At 37.5% G+C, this 16913-nt stretch overlaps 1 protein-coding gene across 2 annotated transcripts; it reads left to right on the top strand.

The window, feature by feature from the left end:
• The first annotated feature begins 3353 nt into the window (after positions 1-3353).
• EMC7 (ER membrane protein complex subunit 7) lies at positions 3354-15574 on the top strand. 2 transcript variants are annotated; one of them, XM_029239826.1, is made up of 5 exons: positions 3354-3674; positions 7449-7568; positions 11392-11530; positions 12828-12908; positions 15107-15574. In XM_029239826.1, the coding sequence occupies exons 1-5, from the start codon at positions 3442-3444 to the stop codon at positions 15257-15259; spliced, it is 726 nt and encodes a 241-aa protein (XP_029095659.1). In that variant the 5' UTR covers positions 3354-3441; the 3' UTR covers positions 15260-15574. The 2 variants fall into 2 exon arrangements, with proteins under 2 accessions (XP_029095659.1, XP_029095660.1); XM_029239827.1 differs by lacking the exon at positions 7449-7568 and having other exon boundaries at positions 3412-3674; positions 15107-15566.
• The last annotated feature ends 1339 nt before the right edge of the window (positions 15575-16913 follow it).

Genomic DNA, 16913 nt, shown 5'->3' with positions numbered 1-16913 from the left:
TCAAGGCATGAAGACTATCCAACTTTCAGGCTTATGCACAGATGTAAATAGAAGGCTACTGCTTTGTAAGGGCTGGCACGTGAGGCAGACAACACAGAGAAGGCACCAGGAGGACTTTGGGATGACTTGTTTGAGCCTAGAGTTCAACTACCATTACTTCTCAGGTACTGTGACTGGTCTTGGAGCCAATCCCTTAGCCTTGGTTCCTGTGGTGCATTGAACATTCCTACACTGCAGCCACAAGCCAGTGGGAAGTGGGTCTACCAGGCCTGAAGAACCCAAAAGCACAGAGGGCAGTAAGTGTTACATAACACCTTTATTCTAACGCTTTGGCTTCTTTTTCACTATTGTTCAAATACACTAACTAGCAGTATGTATATTTTAGCATTGACAAAACACTTTTGCTAGAACATCACGGGATGTTTAAATTTTTGCCTCTTTGCCTTTGCTTAATATCAAAGATGATTGTTTTCTCCTCATGTTTATAAGTTGTTTAGCATATCTTCACACTTCCCTACTTTATTTTACTTATTTTTTCATAGAATCTGGTAGAAGGGATGGGAATTTAGGGTAAAACAAGAAAAGTGAAATCTTTCCACTGTAATTTATTTCTGTAGGACATTAAGGCAAGTTAGATGCCTCTTGAACTCCAAGTCCATTTCAGAAGGCTTCCATAGGGAACTTGAGAAAGCCAAACCTCAGGTCCTAGTGGATGATAGGCATTTTTAAATTGGCTCCAGTTTACTTGAGTGAAAAAGATTAGCTAATCTACTTGAAGTAAATGAGGTTTGAAAACTCAAAGGGCAAAAATCACTTAAAGTAAGTAGCAGGGTTTTTGGGGATTAGCATAGCTAAAGTTTCCCAAGCATTCAGGTAGTATTACTCTATTTTTAAAAATAAACCCACTGACTTAAATATAAGCAAAGCAGCTAAGGGTATGATCCCCATTACTTTTTAGTCACACCTTATAACCTACTATGACAGCCAAAGTGTGAAGAATAGTTTGAAAAGCACCGTGACACTGAGAGATGCTGACAAGCAGAATACTGAGACGGGGAAAAAAGATCAAAATCATCACCAAAGATGCCACTTTAAGTGATCATCAAAACTCTAGGTAAGAATGGCAACTGTTTTTTGGCTGATTCAAATTTTAAGAGTTCAAAGTAAATTCTATTATATATAATTTAGCAACTTTAGCTTTTATTTTTAAAAATAGCTTTATATTTTAATAATTTATATATTTATAATATATTTATGATTATAAAAATATTTCAAAAAATCAGACGCATAACTCTTTGAAAAAGAAAAGAAAGATTACCTGTAAAACCCAGAGTCAACCTCTGTTGGTATAATCCAACATTTATAAAAATTCCTTGTGTAGTTTTTTGAGTGTTGTCTCTGTCCCTATCCTTGCTCGCCCCCTTGTGGCCATGATATGAAGAAGCCAAGAACCACGGAGCAAAGAAGGAAGAGAGAGAAAGCAAAAATCCTGAATGATAAACTGATCACCTCTCACTTTAACAATATTTTCCATAATTAAGATAACTAGGTCTGCCTGAAATCCACATGGGTCAGGACCTTTGAGGAAATAGATGGAAGACTTAAATGGTGATTGTAAATTATCCCTTCATTAAACTTTCTTGGAAGTATGGGCATTGGTAAGGGAAACTAAAAGGGATGTCCTACTCATACTTCCTATTGGCTGAACCCAACTGGAAGCACTCAGAGGGCAAAGGAACCAAGCTTTTGCAGTCCTTCAAGGTCCAGAGTTCCAGGGCACAATGCAGAGTGAAGGGTAGAAAGTGGATTTGACTGGGCAAACAGAGCAAGTCCAGTACAAAATCTTTCTAAAATATTTCATTATAATTATAGTTTCTTTCATAAGGCATGAGTCCAAGGGCTACTTTATGGAATAACTCTTGTATAATTTGGAGCTGAATATCTATGCAATTCCTGTGGTTTACCTGGAAAACACGAGAGATAACAGAATTTCACACCACCTGAAAACATTACTTAGGCTTCTCTCCTGCATCTAACGCCTCTGGGGAGGTATAAGCCTGGCAATTGAGGGGTCAAATCAGTGGATACTTTTGTATTAGAATGACTATAAGGTAGGGGCAGAAAGAGAAAGGCAGAAATGGGGATACAGAGGGTTCAGTTCCTGTGTGCTGCTGGTCCTCTCCCACCATTTGCCCCACAGAAAAAGTAAACTTCCCAGCTTCTACCTGGAGTATTAAGACCAACACTGATGACCTGTTGGTCAAACTGAACATGCGCCTTAGACACCAGCAAAGCAGTGTCACCAAAAATATGTGAAAGAAAATGAGAAAAATTTGGGATTAATCTATTTCTATTTCTGTGTATTTGTTATCATTTTAGAAAAGTGAAATTTAACTTTATAATTTAGCATAGTTTTGACGGTTGGTTTTGATGGGGAGGGTTGTAGCACATGATCTTTTTTAGAGCATCCCTCATCCTTCCAAAGATTAAATGTGAAGAAGTGGCCATCTTCAGAAGACTCGGGGAAAGTACCCCTAAAGCAGCAGATGCCGACGCTCAGAAGAGAGTATGGGGTGGTCCCCGAGGGCTGCGTCACTACCCCACGCCAGGGGTTCAGAGTCCTCGGCTCTTGTATCTTTTTTTCAATTTTTGGTTACTCCTCTCTGGGAGGCTAATTCTAAGTGGCAATGTCTAAGGCCAACAGAAACCCTGGTCAAGCCACTTTCCTTTCTATCATCAAGAAATTTAAGGATTGGAGCAGATGTTCTCTGAAATCTTGGCTTAGCCCTCATGATCAACATTGGCAGGTTCCCCCCACTCATCTGTTATCACGGTAAAGCATTCAAAACTGGACGAATGGTGGATTATAGATAAATAAATGCAGATAAATGTCCTCCAACTCTTTCCCTTTTCACCAGACGCAGCCCTTAGTAAACAGTTTACGTATTTTTCCAGCTATTTTTCTATGCAGAGGTGATATCTCCTTCAAACACACAAGCGGGAGCCTTTTCATCTTATACGTCTTGGGGAATCTAGGAAGCTTTTTAAACGCTCTCTTCCGGACTTGTTTCTACCTAAGTCGGCGCCTCGTTTGCAAACGCTACTTGAGATCCTCGTTCCTCTCAGTTTTAATCATCTTTCACTCGCATGAGCTCCTCAGCCCCCCGGCGGCCACAGCAACACACACCTCACTTTCACTTTGTGGGCGGCCCCCTTAAGCGGCACTCTTCACACCGCACTCCAACCCGGAACGCGCGGAGGTCTCCGCAACACTTCCGCCTCGCAAGTGCATTAGCTAAGACTTCTGCCCTCGGGTTTGAGCCCACAGCTGGTGCCCGAACCCGGCGCGCAGGGATGACGACATCAGCCTGCGGAGACGGCGACGGCAAGAGAAGGGGAGGGTTTCCGGGGCTCCCGGCCTAACCGCCGAGAGCTGCAGTGATGGCGGCCGCTGTGTGGGGCTTCTTTTCCTTCCTTCTGCTGATGCTCTCAAGGGATGCCCAGAGCTCGGAGGTGTCTGGGGCTACCTCCGAGGGCTCAGGAGGGAGTGGGGTCAGTATCGGAGATCGCTTCAAGATTGAGGGGCGTGCGGTTGTTCCTGGTGTGAAGCCCCAGGACTGGATCTCGGCGGCCCGAGTGCTGGTAGACGGAGAGGAGCACGTCGGCTTTCTTAAGTGAGCATCCTGAGGGCAGCGCGAAAGCGGTTGGGTTGGGAGCCGGGAGGGAATTCCCCATAGTGGAGCTGAGTGTCAAGACCTGACGACGTCGCTGTCCGAGGGTAACCCTTGCGAGGCAGTCGACGCTTTCCCCTTCCCGGTCCCGTACCTCAGAAATGAGGATGGCTGGCGCTTGTCCCAGGGCCGGAGCAGTGGAGTCGGTTATCCTCAACTCCATTTTGGCCCTGAATGGGGACGACCACTCCTGGGCCCTGGGCACAGATGGACCCCTTATTTGTCTTTTGCTGAATTCTTTCTTTTGCATCTCATCTGGTTTCCCTGGAATCTGGCCCCTTTTTGCATCCATTTCAGTCTTTTGGTAGCTTCATGTTGTGTAGAAAGATACTAAGCAAGTGGGAATTCTCAAAGCCCACAGGGCTTTTAGTGATGACACAGACTGGGAGGCTAATGTTGCTGCTTCTAAAATTAATGGGCCCTGAAGTCCCTAATCAAAGCACCTTTTTTGCCTGGAGGTGAGATTGTTCTTCTTTTTTACACTTGAATTCATCGAGGGATTTGCGACATCACTATTGTCATTTATGTGAGACTCTACAGTGCTTGCTTACTCCCTTCTGTCCTTTCTAGCTGTTAGTAGAAATAGGATTTGAGCCTATATTAAAAGACGTGGTAGATTTATTAGCAGTCCAGTTCTGCAGCAGCCTGCTTTTCAGATGTCTAGGCACAAGTATAATGTTTTAAATCTTTCAATTGCTGCTTGGAAAGTGAAACTTTGAACCGAAAATTCATTTGGTAAAGGAAGCGTTTCTCTGGTAGGTTTGTATACCAGCAAGTGGTATCTGAAAACCAGACAATTTTAAGTGTGGACATTTAATTCTAAATCTGTTTTGGAAATATTCAGAGTATCCAGGTGCCTTTGAATGAGAATTTCAACCTCAGATTAATAAATAGTGACAAGCTTACAATCATTTTTAAAGTGCTGTATATTATTACAAATATGGCATTAGGGCATTCTTTAAGTTTTACCCTAATAAATGAACTTTTAATAATAAAACTCATTAAGCTTTAGAAAATTAGCCATAATTAACCATTTGACCTCTTTTTTCCTTCTGCAGTATACAGTTTTTTAAAATAAACATTTATTATTTTTATTTGAAAATAATATATATGTGATATGTCTATTGAAGAAAATGTAAACAAAGTAGAGATAACAAGCCTTAACATTTTATTGTATCTCTTTGGAATCATATGACCTACGTTTTTAATAGTAATATACAATATACAGTGCTTTGTAACCTGCTTTTTTTCATTTAATATTTTGTGAGCAGCTTCTGATACCATTTCATGTTCTTTCATTTGTATGTAGAAAGGTTAGTTGAGAATTAATATGAAGAGCTTATGGTGGCAACCTTTTTGGAAGAGGGATAGGTAATTTGTCTTGTACCTGTTATGCATAAGTAACATGCAATTTTGAGCATGTTTATGCTTATTGGAGGTGGCTTGGGACTTGGCTAAATGGAGATCAGGGGAGTTTCAACTGAGGACTCCCATGCCACTTCTTGCTCTCATCACTGTGTATGTAAACCATAATTTATTTATCTAGTCCTCTGTTTGGGGCCACTTAGGTAGTTTTCAGTTTTTTGAAATTATGTGCTATGCATTATGTACTATATGTAAGATTACGTACTATAATTTTTTGAACTTTTTCTTATGGAAAATTACAGACATACACTAAAATAAACAGAATAGCTTAGGAACCCATCACAATTTACTGTTTGATTTTATATCTCCTCTGCACCTCATTAATTTCTTTCTGGAATATTTAAATATGATGATCTTAAACATAATATAATTTCACTTGTAAAAACACTACTATGGGGCTTCCCTGGTGGCGCAGTGGTTGAGAGTCCGCCTGCTGATGCAGGGGACGCGGGTTCGTGTCCCGGTCTGGGAGGATCCCACATGCCGCGGAGCGGCTGGGCCCGTGAGCCATGGCCGCTGAGCCTGCGCGTCCGGAGCCTTTGCTCCGCAACGGGAGAGGCCACAACAGTGAGAGGCCCGCGTACCGCAAAAAAAAAAACAAAAAACACTACTATGTATCTCTGAAAGATAAGGACTTAAAAAAAAAAACCCACAGTACTGTTATGGGTTTGACAAAAGAAATGATAATGCCATAATATCATCTAATACCCAGTCCATTTTTATGTTTTCCCACTTATCTCAGAAATAGTTTTATGTGATTGTTCTTTCAAGTCAAGGTCCAACAAGGTCATTGTATTGTAGAGTACATTTTAAAAGCCAAGTTTTAAAATTTCATTATACAATGTCTATGTTATCTTTTAAAGCAAAATATTTACCTTAGGAAAAATATATTTGCTTTTTCTTTACGCCATTAGTTCTGCTATTATTTGTGTTGTGCTGGAATTAATTCTCTTTTTTCTGGACCTAGGAAAATGTTTTGCAATTCATTAAGTTAGGATCCCATCAAGAAACTGAATAATTAGAATAATTCAAGGGAAGTTTAATGAAAGGATTAACCAGGGTAGTCATGGTGTAGGGAAACAACCAGATTATGCAGTACTCCAGAGTTTACAACCTCAAGGCTATTGTCACCTCTAAGCCTGAAGGGAGGCGGGGAAGTAAAGGTTACTGGAACCTAGAAAAGAGGAAAGAACTGCCTTGAAAGGAGCTGTGTCCCTTGACAAAGCCAGTTAGGGGCCTCTCACGGAGAGAGCTGGGGGAAAAGTATACTAAGCTCATTTTCTTCCCTTCCTGCTGTGGGGAGAGACGGGTGGAGAATGATCTGAAGGGCAAATAGAAGACATCCAGCTCAGGAAGAAGTTAACTTGATGTTTGCACTTCGATTCTGTTTCAGCTCAGTGTGTACTTTGAAGTAGTAAGGAACTTTTTCCTCTTACTTTTTAGTAAACATTGTGGATGTGACAGAATCAGCTATTCCTTTAACTGTGAAAGAGCCTAATGATTTAAGGAGCATTATTTTAACATTATTGTGAGACTGGCAATTCTCTGATAAAGTCAATCCCTTTAGAACTGTTTGTTCTCCTGAAACAGAAACTTCTTTTTCCTCGGAATGGCAGTTTCTCATTAGCAAAACAAATTAATTTTGGTCTGTGAACAAGAAATTATCAGTTCTTGATGGGGTGGTTTTCTAAGTCTAGAAGTTTAGAAGAAAGCAGTAAGGAAAAGGTGGATGGTTTTAACTACATAAACATTTAAAATTTCTACATACCCAAAAAGAAGTAACCAAGGTAGATGGGAACTATTTGTAACAAGTGGAACAAACAGTACTTAATTACCTTTTCCGTAAAAAAGAAAAAGAGGAAAGGAAACAAAATGCAAATTAAAACTAGGAAAAAAGGCCATTTTTAATTAAGAAATTGTTGGAGGGGATCTGCAAAATTGGACCCCTAAACTTGTAGGAATGACATATATTATTCATTCCCTTGAATAAAGACATGGCTTTAGAATTGGACCTGTGCTCCTGTCACCTGTCATCTCTGTTTCACAGAAGGAATAGAAGTACTTTCTATGTCTCTGTGGAATGGTCTGGGGCGTTTTCAGAACTCGTACAGTGTTAATTATGGAAGCTGAAATGTGGGACAACTCTTGCCAGTTTGGGGTTTTTTTTTTGCTAATTACTCTGACTGTCATTTTGAGAGGTGTTGGTTTGGGAGTTAACAGATGGTTTAAAACATAAGAAAAGAATAAGCTATTGATCAGAAGTGACTAAATATGATAATTTCATTGTTCCAGGACAGATGGGAGTTTTGTGGTTCATGATATACCTTCTGGATCTTATGTAGTGGAAGTTATTTCTCCAGCTTACAGGTTTGATCCTGTCCGAGTAGATATCACTTCAAAAGGCAAAATGAGGTGAGGACAACTGATTTAATTTTTACTAAAGGCTAGGCTACTGAATACCTCATTATATATATTCCTTTTAGAATTTATAGTTAAGGTTGGAAAGTTTCCTATTTAAACTACAGGTATTCCTTAAAATATTTAAAACATCCTTATATTGTTCTAATCTGAGCATTGATAATATTGTACAGTTGAACTTTCTCCTGCTCTGGCTTAATATTTATTTTAAAGCTCCTAATATGATTATATAGAGAAGAGGTAAGGTTACTTACTATAGGAGCAAAAGCACTGTGAAAGTTTTAATTGAAATGTGATTATTAAAGTTGGAAGTAATTTAACTTTTCTAAATTGAAAATACTCGTCATTGGGATATTTTGATGATACCTCTTAGTATCTATTTGATAGTATGTTGATCTAGAAATTTCTATAGTTTTTCCTGTCTGGAACATTTAGTGTGCAATGGAAATTTAGTATTTCTTTGGAAAACGGTAGATTACATCATGGAGTTTACTTCAAAGTGAGGATCATAATAAAAAAAAGAAAAGTATAGTATTAGAGGCTGGAAGACTAGGGAAAAGTTTCAGAAGTTCTAAGTAGATGAACACATGCTTTGAAGTCGAGGTGAAAAGAATTTTGGACTAATTCAGGCTCTGATCCTGCAATACCACAAACCCATGTGAAGTTAGAATCAGTTGTGTAGATGTCCACAGTGTTCAGATTCAGCCTTATGGTCTTATAACCCCAATTTATTTATTTGTTATTAGTCTCACGCCAATAGTGCTCTCTTTAGTCTAATCTGACCAGGAAGTATTAGGAAGCAGTTTTCTTGCTTGCTTTATTGAGGTGTAATTGACAAATACCAAACAATTTTAAATGGTAATGTCTCTTCTTTGTTTGAGCTATCACAGAATTACTTCATGTTGCAGTAATAAAGAAGAGGTCATGCAAAGGCAAAAATAATTTGGGGGTTAGAGGAGCTGTATTTTACTACTGACCTTTTCCTTATGTGCCTAGCATATTTAGGTTGATTTGTAGAGACCCCAAATTGAGCTGACATAAGAGAGATGTTCGGTTAGTACTGTAATATTTATATTTGAGTTAGTGTTTACTCCTAAAATGCTTTCCCTCTTCCTTTGTGTTTTTTGGTCATTGAAAGTTTTTAAAGTGTCATGTGTAAATATGCTATAATTAAAATAGTGAGTCATATACTGAGCTGCGTCATCCTTTAATATCAGCTGCATATTAGTCCAGTGAAGTCAGCTCCTGTTGACAGAGTTTTCTTTTTCCTCTTTTAGGGTGTGTAGTGAACAGAGATGGTTATTCTGTGGTAATTTAAATTCTTGGTATTATTACGAAACCAATACTGTGATGCTACTAAAAACACGTTCTTTAGAAACAAACTACTTTCCTCTCTCTTTTTGAAATTAAATTGTCTTAGAATATTCTACTTTGTCCAAATGCTAATATTTCTTGCTGTTGGCTCTTGAGAGCAAGGTGGAGCATGGATTAAAGGTAATACCTTGCAAATATGTTTATAAATATTTTTGATGTAATAAATGGGTTGTTTCAAAGTAACTGAACCACATTAGCTATTGACTTTCTCATGTCTTTTTAGAGGCATAAAAGTTTTTTAAAATATACGTATAAAACTCTAGTATGTTAAAATCTAAACTGTAAAGGACTTATCATGACTTTTTATGTATTTTAGAATTGCAAGCTTGGAGATGGGGGTGGTTTGTAGATTTACCATATGAACTTTATATAGGTTTAAAAGTGTTTTAAAAATACTGAAAATACTGGGAGTTCCTTGGGGTACAGTGGTTAGGACTCTGCACTTTCATTGCTGTGGGCCCGGGTTCAATCCCTGGTTGGGGAACTAAGATCCCACAAGCCGCATGGCCTGGCCCCAAAAAACAAAACAAAACAAAACTGAATACTGGAGGGAATGAAAGTTGTTAAAGGGGGACACTTGTCGATTAAAAACTATAATTTATTTTTACTTTTTACTTTGAATTTTGAATAAAGCAAGCAATTAGAAATATTTTTCTAAATATAAAGTTTTATTTGCTTTTTCACTTTGGGTAAAGAGTACTTCCTGCTTTAGTATTTAAGGACTGGTTGCAGCAGTTGGATTCATGTTCTCAGATCCATTCCTGATGATTGGATGCCTGAAGCATAGGTTAAAAAAAACAAGGTCCTTATCCTTTTAATAATTGGGGAGGACAGAGTAGAGAACAAAGAGGGATCCATATAAGATACTAATATTTTTGACCAATATTTTGTATTCTTGACCAATATTTTGCATGTTAGTTTCAAATATATGTGAGACTTATATTTCTGACATTTTGTCAGAATGAAAATTTTAGAAATGCTGGGTAAAGCATGATAAACATTTCCTTTTAAATGTATAGCTCCCAAAAAAGTAAGGGAAATCCTCAGAGGATAAACTGTAAACTACTTTCCTACCTGGGGGTTTTGTTATTCTCTCACCAAAAGCCTTAGATTTTATTAGCAGTGTGTAGGTGGGAGGCAAGCCTTGGGTGTGCTTGGAGTCAGAATTGGATCTAAGACTTGGTTCCCCCTTTGACCCTTGACCTGAAATCCAAAAGATCAGATTCCCTGGCTTTTGGAGGGAAAAATCTATCCTGAAAATTGATAGTCACACCCTCATTGAAATTTGGATATGAATTTGTTCTTGCATGATCCAGAAACTTCCAATCTGAACAATTAATAAGATGGCCCCTGGTCATAATCCCCCACTCCTGGCAGAGACAAATGCATAACTCTGTGTCCAGTCCCATGCAAAAATAAAGTCTACTTAACTTATAAAATACCCAAGAAAACAAAGTACGTGGAGTCAGCAGATGAATCAGACCTCTGAGAACTCTACTTAGTAGGCTTATTGGATATAGACTATAAAATTGTTTAAAGTATATTTAAAATTCTTTAAACAAATAAAAGAAATGCTTTTACCATAATACCAAAATAAGCCATAGATATTTGAAAAAAGAATAAAATTGAACTTTTACACTCAGTATATGCTTTGGAATACAAAACTCAGTGGATGTGCTAAGCAACTGAACAGAGGTTTGATGAGCTGGAAGACAGATCAGAAAAATTATCCAGAAAGCAATACAGATAAAAGAAAGGACACTGTGAAAGTGAGAATTTAACAAGATGTGGAGTAAAGAATGAAAAGGTCTAACATGTGTCTAATAGAAGTTCCAGAAGGAAATGATAGAAAAAATAGGGGAGGCAATTTTCGAAAAGTAAACTGGAATATGTCTGAACATGGGTGATTAAAATTACTGGCATGTCTGGTAAAAATGTAATGTTACCTATGGCACTGTTGCAGGACTTTCTTAAATCATTAAGTTTTTCTTGCAAAATACCCTTTAAAATTAGGTGTACTCAACAATGCATGTTTCAGACAATCAAAAAAATTCCAGCATTTTTGTATATTTATAACAAAATAAATTTATTATTAAATAGAATCAAAGAGCTTTAGAGCTAGAAGAATTCCAGGAGAACTTCTGATATAACCAGAGAAGTTAAGAACTTAAGACCACAGGCCTAGGTAATAACAGAGCTATAGCTAGAAACTAGGTCTCTTGATTCCAAATCTAGTGTTCTCCCTCTACATTTTGCTAAGTATTTTAGACATACAGATAAAGCTACTTTGATCAGATTTTCAAGATCAGAAGTTTAGATGCCAAAGCATTTTGGAAAAAGCTAAAGGTAATTATAAGGCATTGCTAATATATTATAAGCATTTCTTTTAACTAGTAATGCTTTTAATAGGATTACTGATGCTTTTTTCATGTTGCTTTATCAGAGCGAGATATGTGAATTACATCAAAACATCAGAAGTGGTCAGACTGCCCTATCCTCTCCAAATGAAATCTTCAGGCCCACCTTCTTACTTTATTAAAAGGGAATCTTGGGGCTGGACAGACTTTCTGATGAACCCAATGGTATGTATCAGGCTACAATAAAGTATCTTTACTAATCTGTAATTTGCTTCCAGGCAGTTGAAAAATTCTAACCCCTGTGAAAGGAAAGCTAGAGTCAGATTGTTAGATCAAAGGATTACTGTGAACAGTTCATGAATTTCATGAAAATAGTAGCTTTGGGAATACATAATGAAAAAGATAGTAGTGAGAATGGCACAGTAGATTTGACATTGAAATGTGCAGCAGAAATTAGATAAGTACTTACGTTTAAAATTAAAATAGAGTAAGAGTATGTGGTAAGTCACACATGGAGCTAGCTATCTCATCCTTCATACTACCTGAATGTTAGTCCATTGATGAATGTGCCATCATTTAATAAATTTCCCCTCTTGATGGCACAAGTAAGGTTTTTACAAAGTCTTTTTTTTTTTAAAGTGTTATGAGCAGAGAAGTTATTCTGTAGTAATTGAAGTACTTGGTATTTTCATGAAACGATTTTATGGTATCCACTAATATAAAATACTAATAGCATATTTAGAAACAGCTTGACTTTTTTTTCTTTGCTGTTTTTGAAAGTTGAATTATTACCTTAGAATTATCTAAATGTTGATCATATTTCTTGCTGATAGCTATTTAGAACACAAATAGGGATGTTTCAGGCTGTACATCCTTTGAGAGGAATAAATTAGTACCTGGAATCTGCAGTTAGGCATAAAGAGGCAGGAGGGTAGAGTGGATGGGTGAAGTTAGCGATGAGACTCCAAAGCTAATTGAGAAATATCTTCCATGTTCTCATTTCTGAAATTCCATGGGAACATATGCAGTGGTAGAAGCTCCTAGGTCATTTTTTAAAACTTGTCTGCTATAGTAGTTGCCTAGTGGTATATTGTACATTAGAGGGGGGATGTGGTGTTTTCTCCAAGAACCACAAGTCATCTGGAAAGACTTGTGGATCCAACTGGCCATCAGGATCACCAATCTCAATGCCAGACTGCAGACTGAAGAAAGTGAATGAATAGTTCAGTTTGCAAACTATTTGTGTTAGATAAAACTCTAAACTCTGCAAAATGGTAGGTAGCACAGATGTGAAGCAAGGTGTCTATATAAAGTCCACACACTTATAGGTAAGACTCTTATATTACAACAGTCAGATACTGAGGAGCACCTTGCTGTCACCAGGGCTCGTTCAGTAGAATTGAAGTGGTGGCTGCTAGTTTTATTCTGTTTACAACATTTAATTCCATCATTGGTTGTTAAGTGCAGATTTTGTTCTACAGTTAAGTAGGAAAAACATCTTCTGAATTTTTTTCTTTCACAGGTTATGATGATGGTTCTTCCATTATTGATATTTGTGCTTCTGCCCAAAGTGGTCAACACAAGTGATCCTGACATGAGGCGGGTAAGATGACTGAACCATGTTCTGATGCCTGGTCTGTCCGCTGTGGCTGAATGGCTTGGGTTTGTTCAGCTTTATCCTAATTACCAAGCCAAATTCATCTACAGGTTGTGTTGATACAGTATTATGTTCCTGGCATTTAATTAATTGTTTCCACTGGACCAGATAAATTCAGTTGGTTCTGCCTGATAAAAGCCTGGGTCTCTTCATATAGTTAAAACATTTTGCTTAGTACTTGCCTCTTTGCACCTTGCTTGTTTAATAGTTGAAAAGCATAATAATTCTGGTATACCTAATCCAAATATTTCGCAAAATGGTAGCTTCTTATAATCTATCTTTACTTTACAAAACTCTTCAGAGTACACATTTAGTTTATGTGTTCAGACACACAGAAAAAATTCGGATAGACCAAGGGAGAAAAATAGAATAGTGGTTTTCAAACTCTCTACCACAAGATCATACTGTTTGGCAAGGGGGAGAGGAGTTGCCAAGTAAGATGCTTCAAATTTTTAGTGCCATCACTTTGTCTCTCTTAAATATTTGCTTCCGTATAAAATCTTCAGAATTAAAAAAAAAAAAATTATGTATTCTTCCACCCAAAAACCATCAACAAATATCTCTTGAATTCCAGGTTTTTCTGTTGTATTTAATATATATGTATTTACACTTTATTCATCACTGAATAAACATTTATTAATCAATTTTTAGGTTCTGGATACAGGGGATACAAAAATGGATTATATGTCATCCCTGTTGTCAACAAGCTCATAGTCCAGTTAAATGTAGGAAGTAGAATGGATTTATAAAGCACTCTTCTTGCCATCAGAGGATTGTGTGTGTATGTGCGCATGTGTGGGTTTAAATGGAAAAATAAGGTATACATAAATAAAAAATGTTTGCTGAGGTACTAGGTGATTAAGTTCTGTAGAAGGTAAAACACTTATCCCAAGCTGGAATGGCAGAAAAAGCTTCATGAAGAAAGAAAACTTTATGATGTTTCAAAATGTTTTACTGCTAAATTTTGGCATCTTTGCCTCAGTGTTGGTCAGAAAGTGTACATCCTATATCCTTGTATCTGTTAAGGCAGTTAACTCTCTGTGGTATCAATAGAAGGAAACATTAGAAGTCACATTGGATTAAAAATTCATTTCTTGCAAAATGCTTTGCATATAGTAAGCAGTGTAAAAACTTGTTCATTCAAGAGCTTCAGATTTGAACAGGTTCAAAAATAGAGTTGATGATATATTTTTGCGGGGACTCAAGACCTGTTATATTTAAAATAAACATTTAATTCTTGATTACTAGGGCATGTTAACATAATGTTTCTTTCCTGGCCATATTTGTAAAGGTGCTTTCTCCCTGAAAACTCATGTATATATCCTACATTTGGGGAGAAAGCCCAAGCTAATAATTGAACAAAAAATTCAATATTAAATAATAGATAATAGAGTATTTGCTATTTTTTTTCATGTCTGAACTAATACAATTTTAAGTTCACTTTTGGAATGTCACATATAATTCAAATGAAGCAGACATTACATTAATATTGTCAAAAATGGAACAGTACTTTATAGATTGTTGGCTCAGTAAGGGGGAGGACAAGAACCTCAAAATAAAAGTGCCATGTCCTTAGGTCCTGCCAGTGACTGTTTGTAACATTTTAACATTGGTGTTGCTTGCTTTAGATGCTGTAACTGAGGTCACCCAAGTCATACAGTATTCATAGATTTACTACTAAGGCCCTTAAGAATCAAGTCTTGGAAATGCTACAGTTACCTTCCAGACTTTTCTGATACCTTGATACACGGTTAAAGAGTGATGTTCTGGTTATATGCATCTAGAAAAAGCATGAGTTTAAGAAAACACTTGTTAAAACAATAAGAAAGCATTCTGATCAGAAAACAAAATAAGGTGGCAGGAATATGATCACATATGTCCATTATCCAAGAAAACGCCCTTTATAAAAACATAAGCCGAATCAAACCCTAGGCAACACTTAACGGACATTTACTAAGGATTGAAATGCTTAGTGCTATAAAGGAGGCGTGAAACATGGTTTCTGAAATGCTATTGGGTATGACATTACATCATTGCTCAGAACCAGTACCTTTTACCTGTTCTATTTCTCTCCTTCCTTAAGGGAAATGTTAGTTGTTAAATGACGTGTGCCTTTCATATCATTGTGCTTTGTCTTCCCACAGGAGATGGAGCAGTCAATGAATATGCTGAATTCCAATCATGAATTGCCTGATGTTTCTGAGTTCATGACAAGACTCTTCTCTTCAAAATCATCTGGCAAATCTAGCAGTGGCAGCAGTAAAACAGGCAAAAGTGGGGCTGGCAAAAGGAGGTAGTCAGGCAAGCCAGAGATGGCATTTGCACAAGCATGGCAACACTGGGTGACATCCAAGTCTTGAGGGAGAACCGTGTGAAGCAACTACTGTAAACTTGAGTCATCCTTAAAGTTGATCTCTTATAACTGTTGTATGTGATAACTCTTCAGCACATGTTTTTTATTTGGTACACAAGAAAACCCAGCTTTCATCTTTTGTATGAGGTCAATATTGATGTCACTGAATTAATTACAGTGTCCTATAGAAAATGACATTAATAAATTATATGAAGTACCTATACATTATGTATATTAAAATAAGTCTTAATCCAGAGATAAAATTATCTTGTCATTTTTTTTCCACTTAATGTTTCCTTTATTTCTTTTTTTTTTTTTTTAACATCTTTATTGGGGTATAATTGCTTTACAATGGCGTGTTAGTTTCTGCTTTATAACAAAGTGAATCAGCCATACATATACATATGTTCCCATATCTCTTCCCTCTTGCGTCTCCCTCCCTCCCACCCTCCCTATCCCACTGTTTCCTTTATTTCTGACAATTTTCTTCTATCTTTCATTATCTAGGCTTGAAATTGATTTTTCCTGTTTAAAAAGAAGTGGTTGATATTTTTAGAGCAGCATGCACCGTGGGATTTTGTGTAACTAGACCTTTCAAAATTCTTAGTCCTGCCCTGCCATTTAAGATTCCCTGATATTTGAAGTGGAACCACATGTTCCTGATGTAGTTTTAATTTTTATTATTACAGTTAGTTTCAGAGTGTGGATATATGAATTAGGATAGGTGTTACCAATTTTTAAATTCTGGTTACCATCTCTGGTTTCATTTTACAATTATTGAATATCAGCTATATGCTGTGATTCAAGGTAAGATACAGAGATGGATAGTATCCAGTGCCTGTCCTCCGTAGAGCTTATTATGTAGGGAGGAAGCACAAATAATAACAGGGAGTGAATGGCCAGGGGAAAGAAGTGCAGCAGTAGGAGAGCCTTGTAGAGTCTGAGGATGGAAAATCAACCTTAGAGCTCCATATTGTAATGTTGGTAGTATAGCAGAGGTAGCTTATAAATCCCCTCATCTTCCCCACTATTGATTCTCAGAGGTATTGGAATATCCAGTCAGGATATCTCAAATATCAGGAGTGTCTCAAAACCTTTTTATTTCAGTAAGTTACAACACCTTTTCTTTTGGATTTTGTTGGGTTTTTTTTTAGCAATCTTTTAAATATTTATTTATTTATTTATTGGCTGTGTTGTGTCTTCGTTGCTGCACGCAGGCTTTCTCTAGTTGCCGTGAGCGGGGGCTACTCTTCGTTGTGGTGCGCGGGTTTCTCATTGCGGTGGCTTCTCTTGTTGCGGAGCACGGGCTCTAGGTGTGCAGGCTTCAGTAGTTGTGGCTTGTGGGCTCTAGAGCACAGGCTCAGTAGTTGTGGCGCACGGACTTAGTTGCTCCGCAGCATGTGGGATCTTCCCGGCCCAGGGCTCGAACCAGGGAAGCCCTGGATTGTTTTAATTAAAGAACGCTGAGGCTGCAGTATTGCTTCTATTAGGGCTCCTATCCTCTCCTATGTTAGAGAACTCCCCTGTTGCTTTCTTAGGGTTATTAAATAAGCAAAAACAACAACAACAACAAAAGATTGGTTCCAAACTCTTATTTT

Source organism: Monodon monoceros, unplaced genomic scaffold (genome assembly GCF_005190385.1).
Source record: "Monodon monoceros isolate NGI ecotype Baffin Bay Population unplaced genomic scaffold, NGI_Narwhal_1 Super_Scaffold_21, whole genome shotgun sequence".
Classification (NCBI taxonomy): Eukaryota; Metazoa; Chordata; class Mammalia; order Artiodactyla; family Monodontidae; genus Monodon; species Monodon monoceros.
This window is presented reverse-complemented; position numbering and strand designations above follow the sequence as displayed.

Excerpts from the sequence above, each read along its gene's own strand:
- EMC7 (XM_029239826.1), top strand. The coding sequence starts at position 3,442 with ATGGCGGCCGCTGTGTGGGGCTTCTTTTCCTTCCTTCTGCTGATGCTC. Across the intron at positions 7,569-11,391 it reads ACTTCAAAAGGCAAAATGAG|AGCGAGATATGTGAATTACA; the intron begins GTGAGGACAACT and ends TTGCTTTATCAG. Across the intron at positions 11,531-12,827 it reads ACTTTCTGATGAACCCAATG|GTTATGATGATGGTTCTTCC; the intron begins GTATGTATCAGG and ends TTTCTTTCACAG.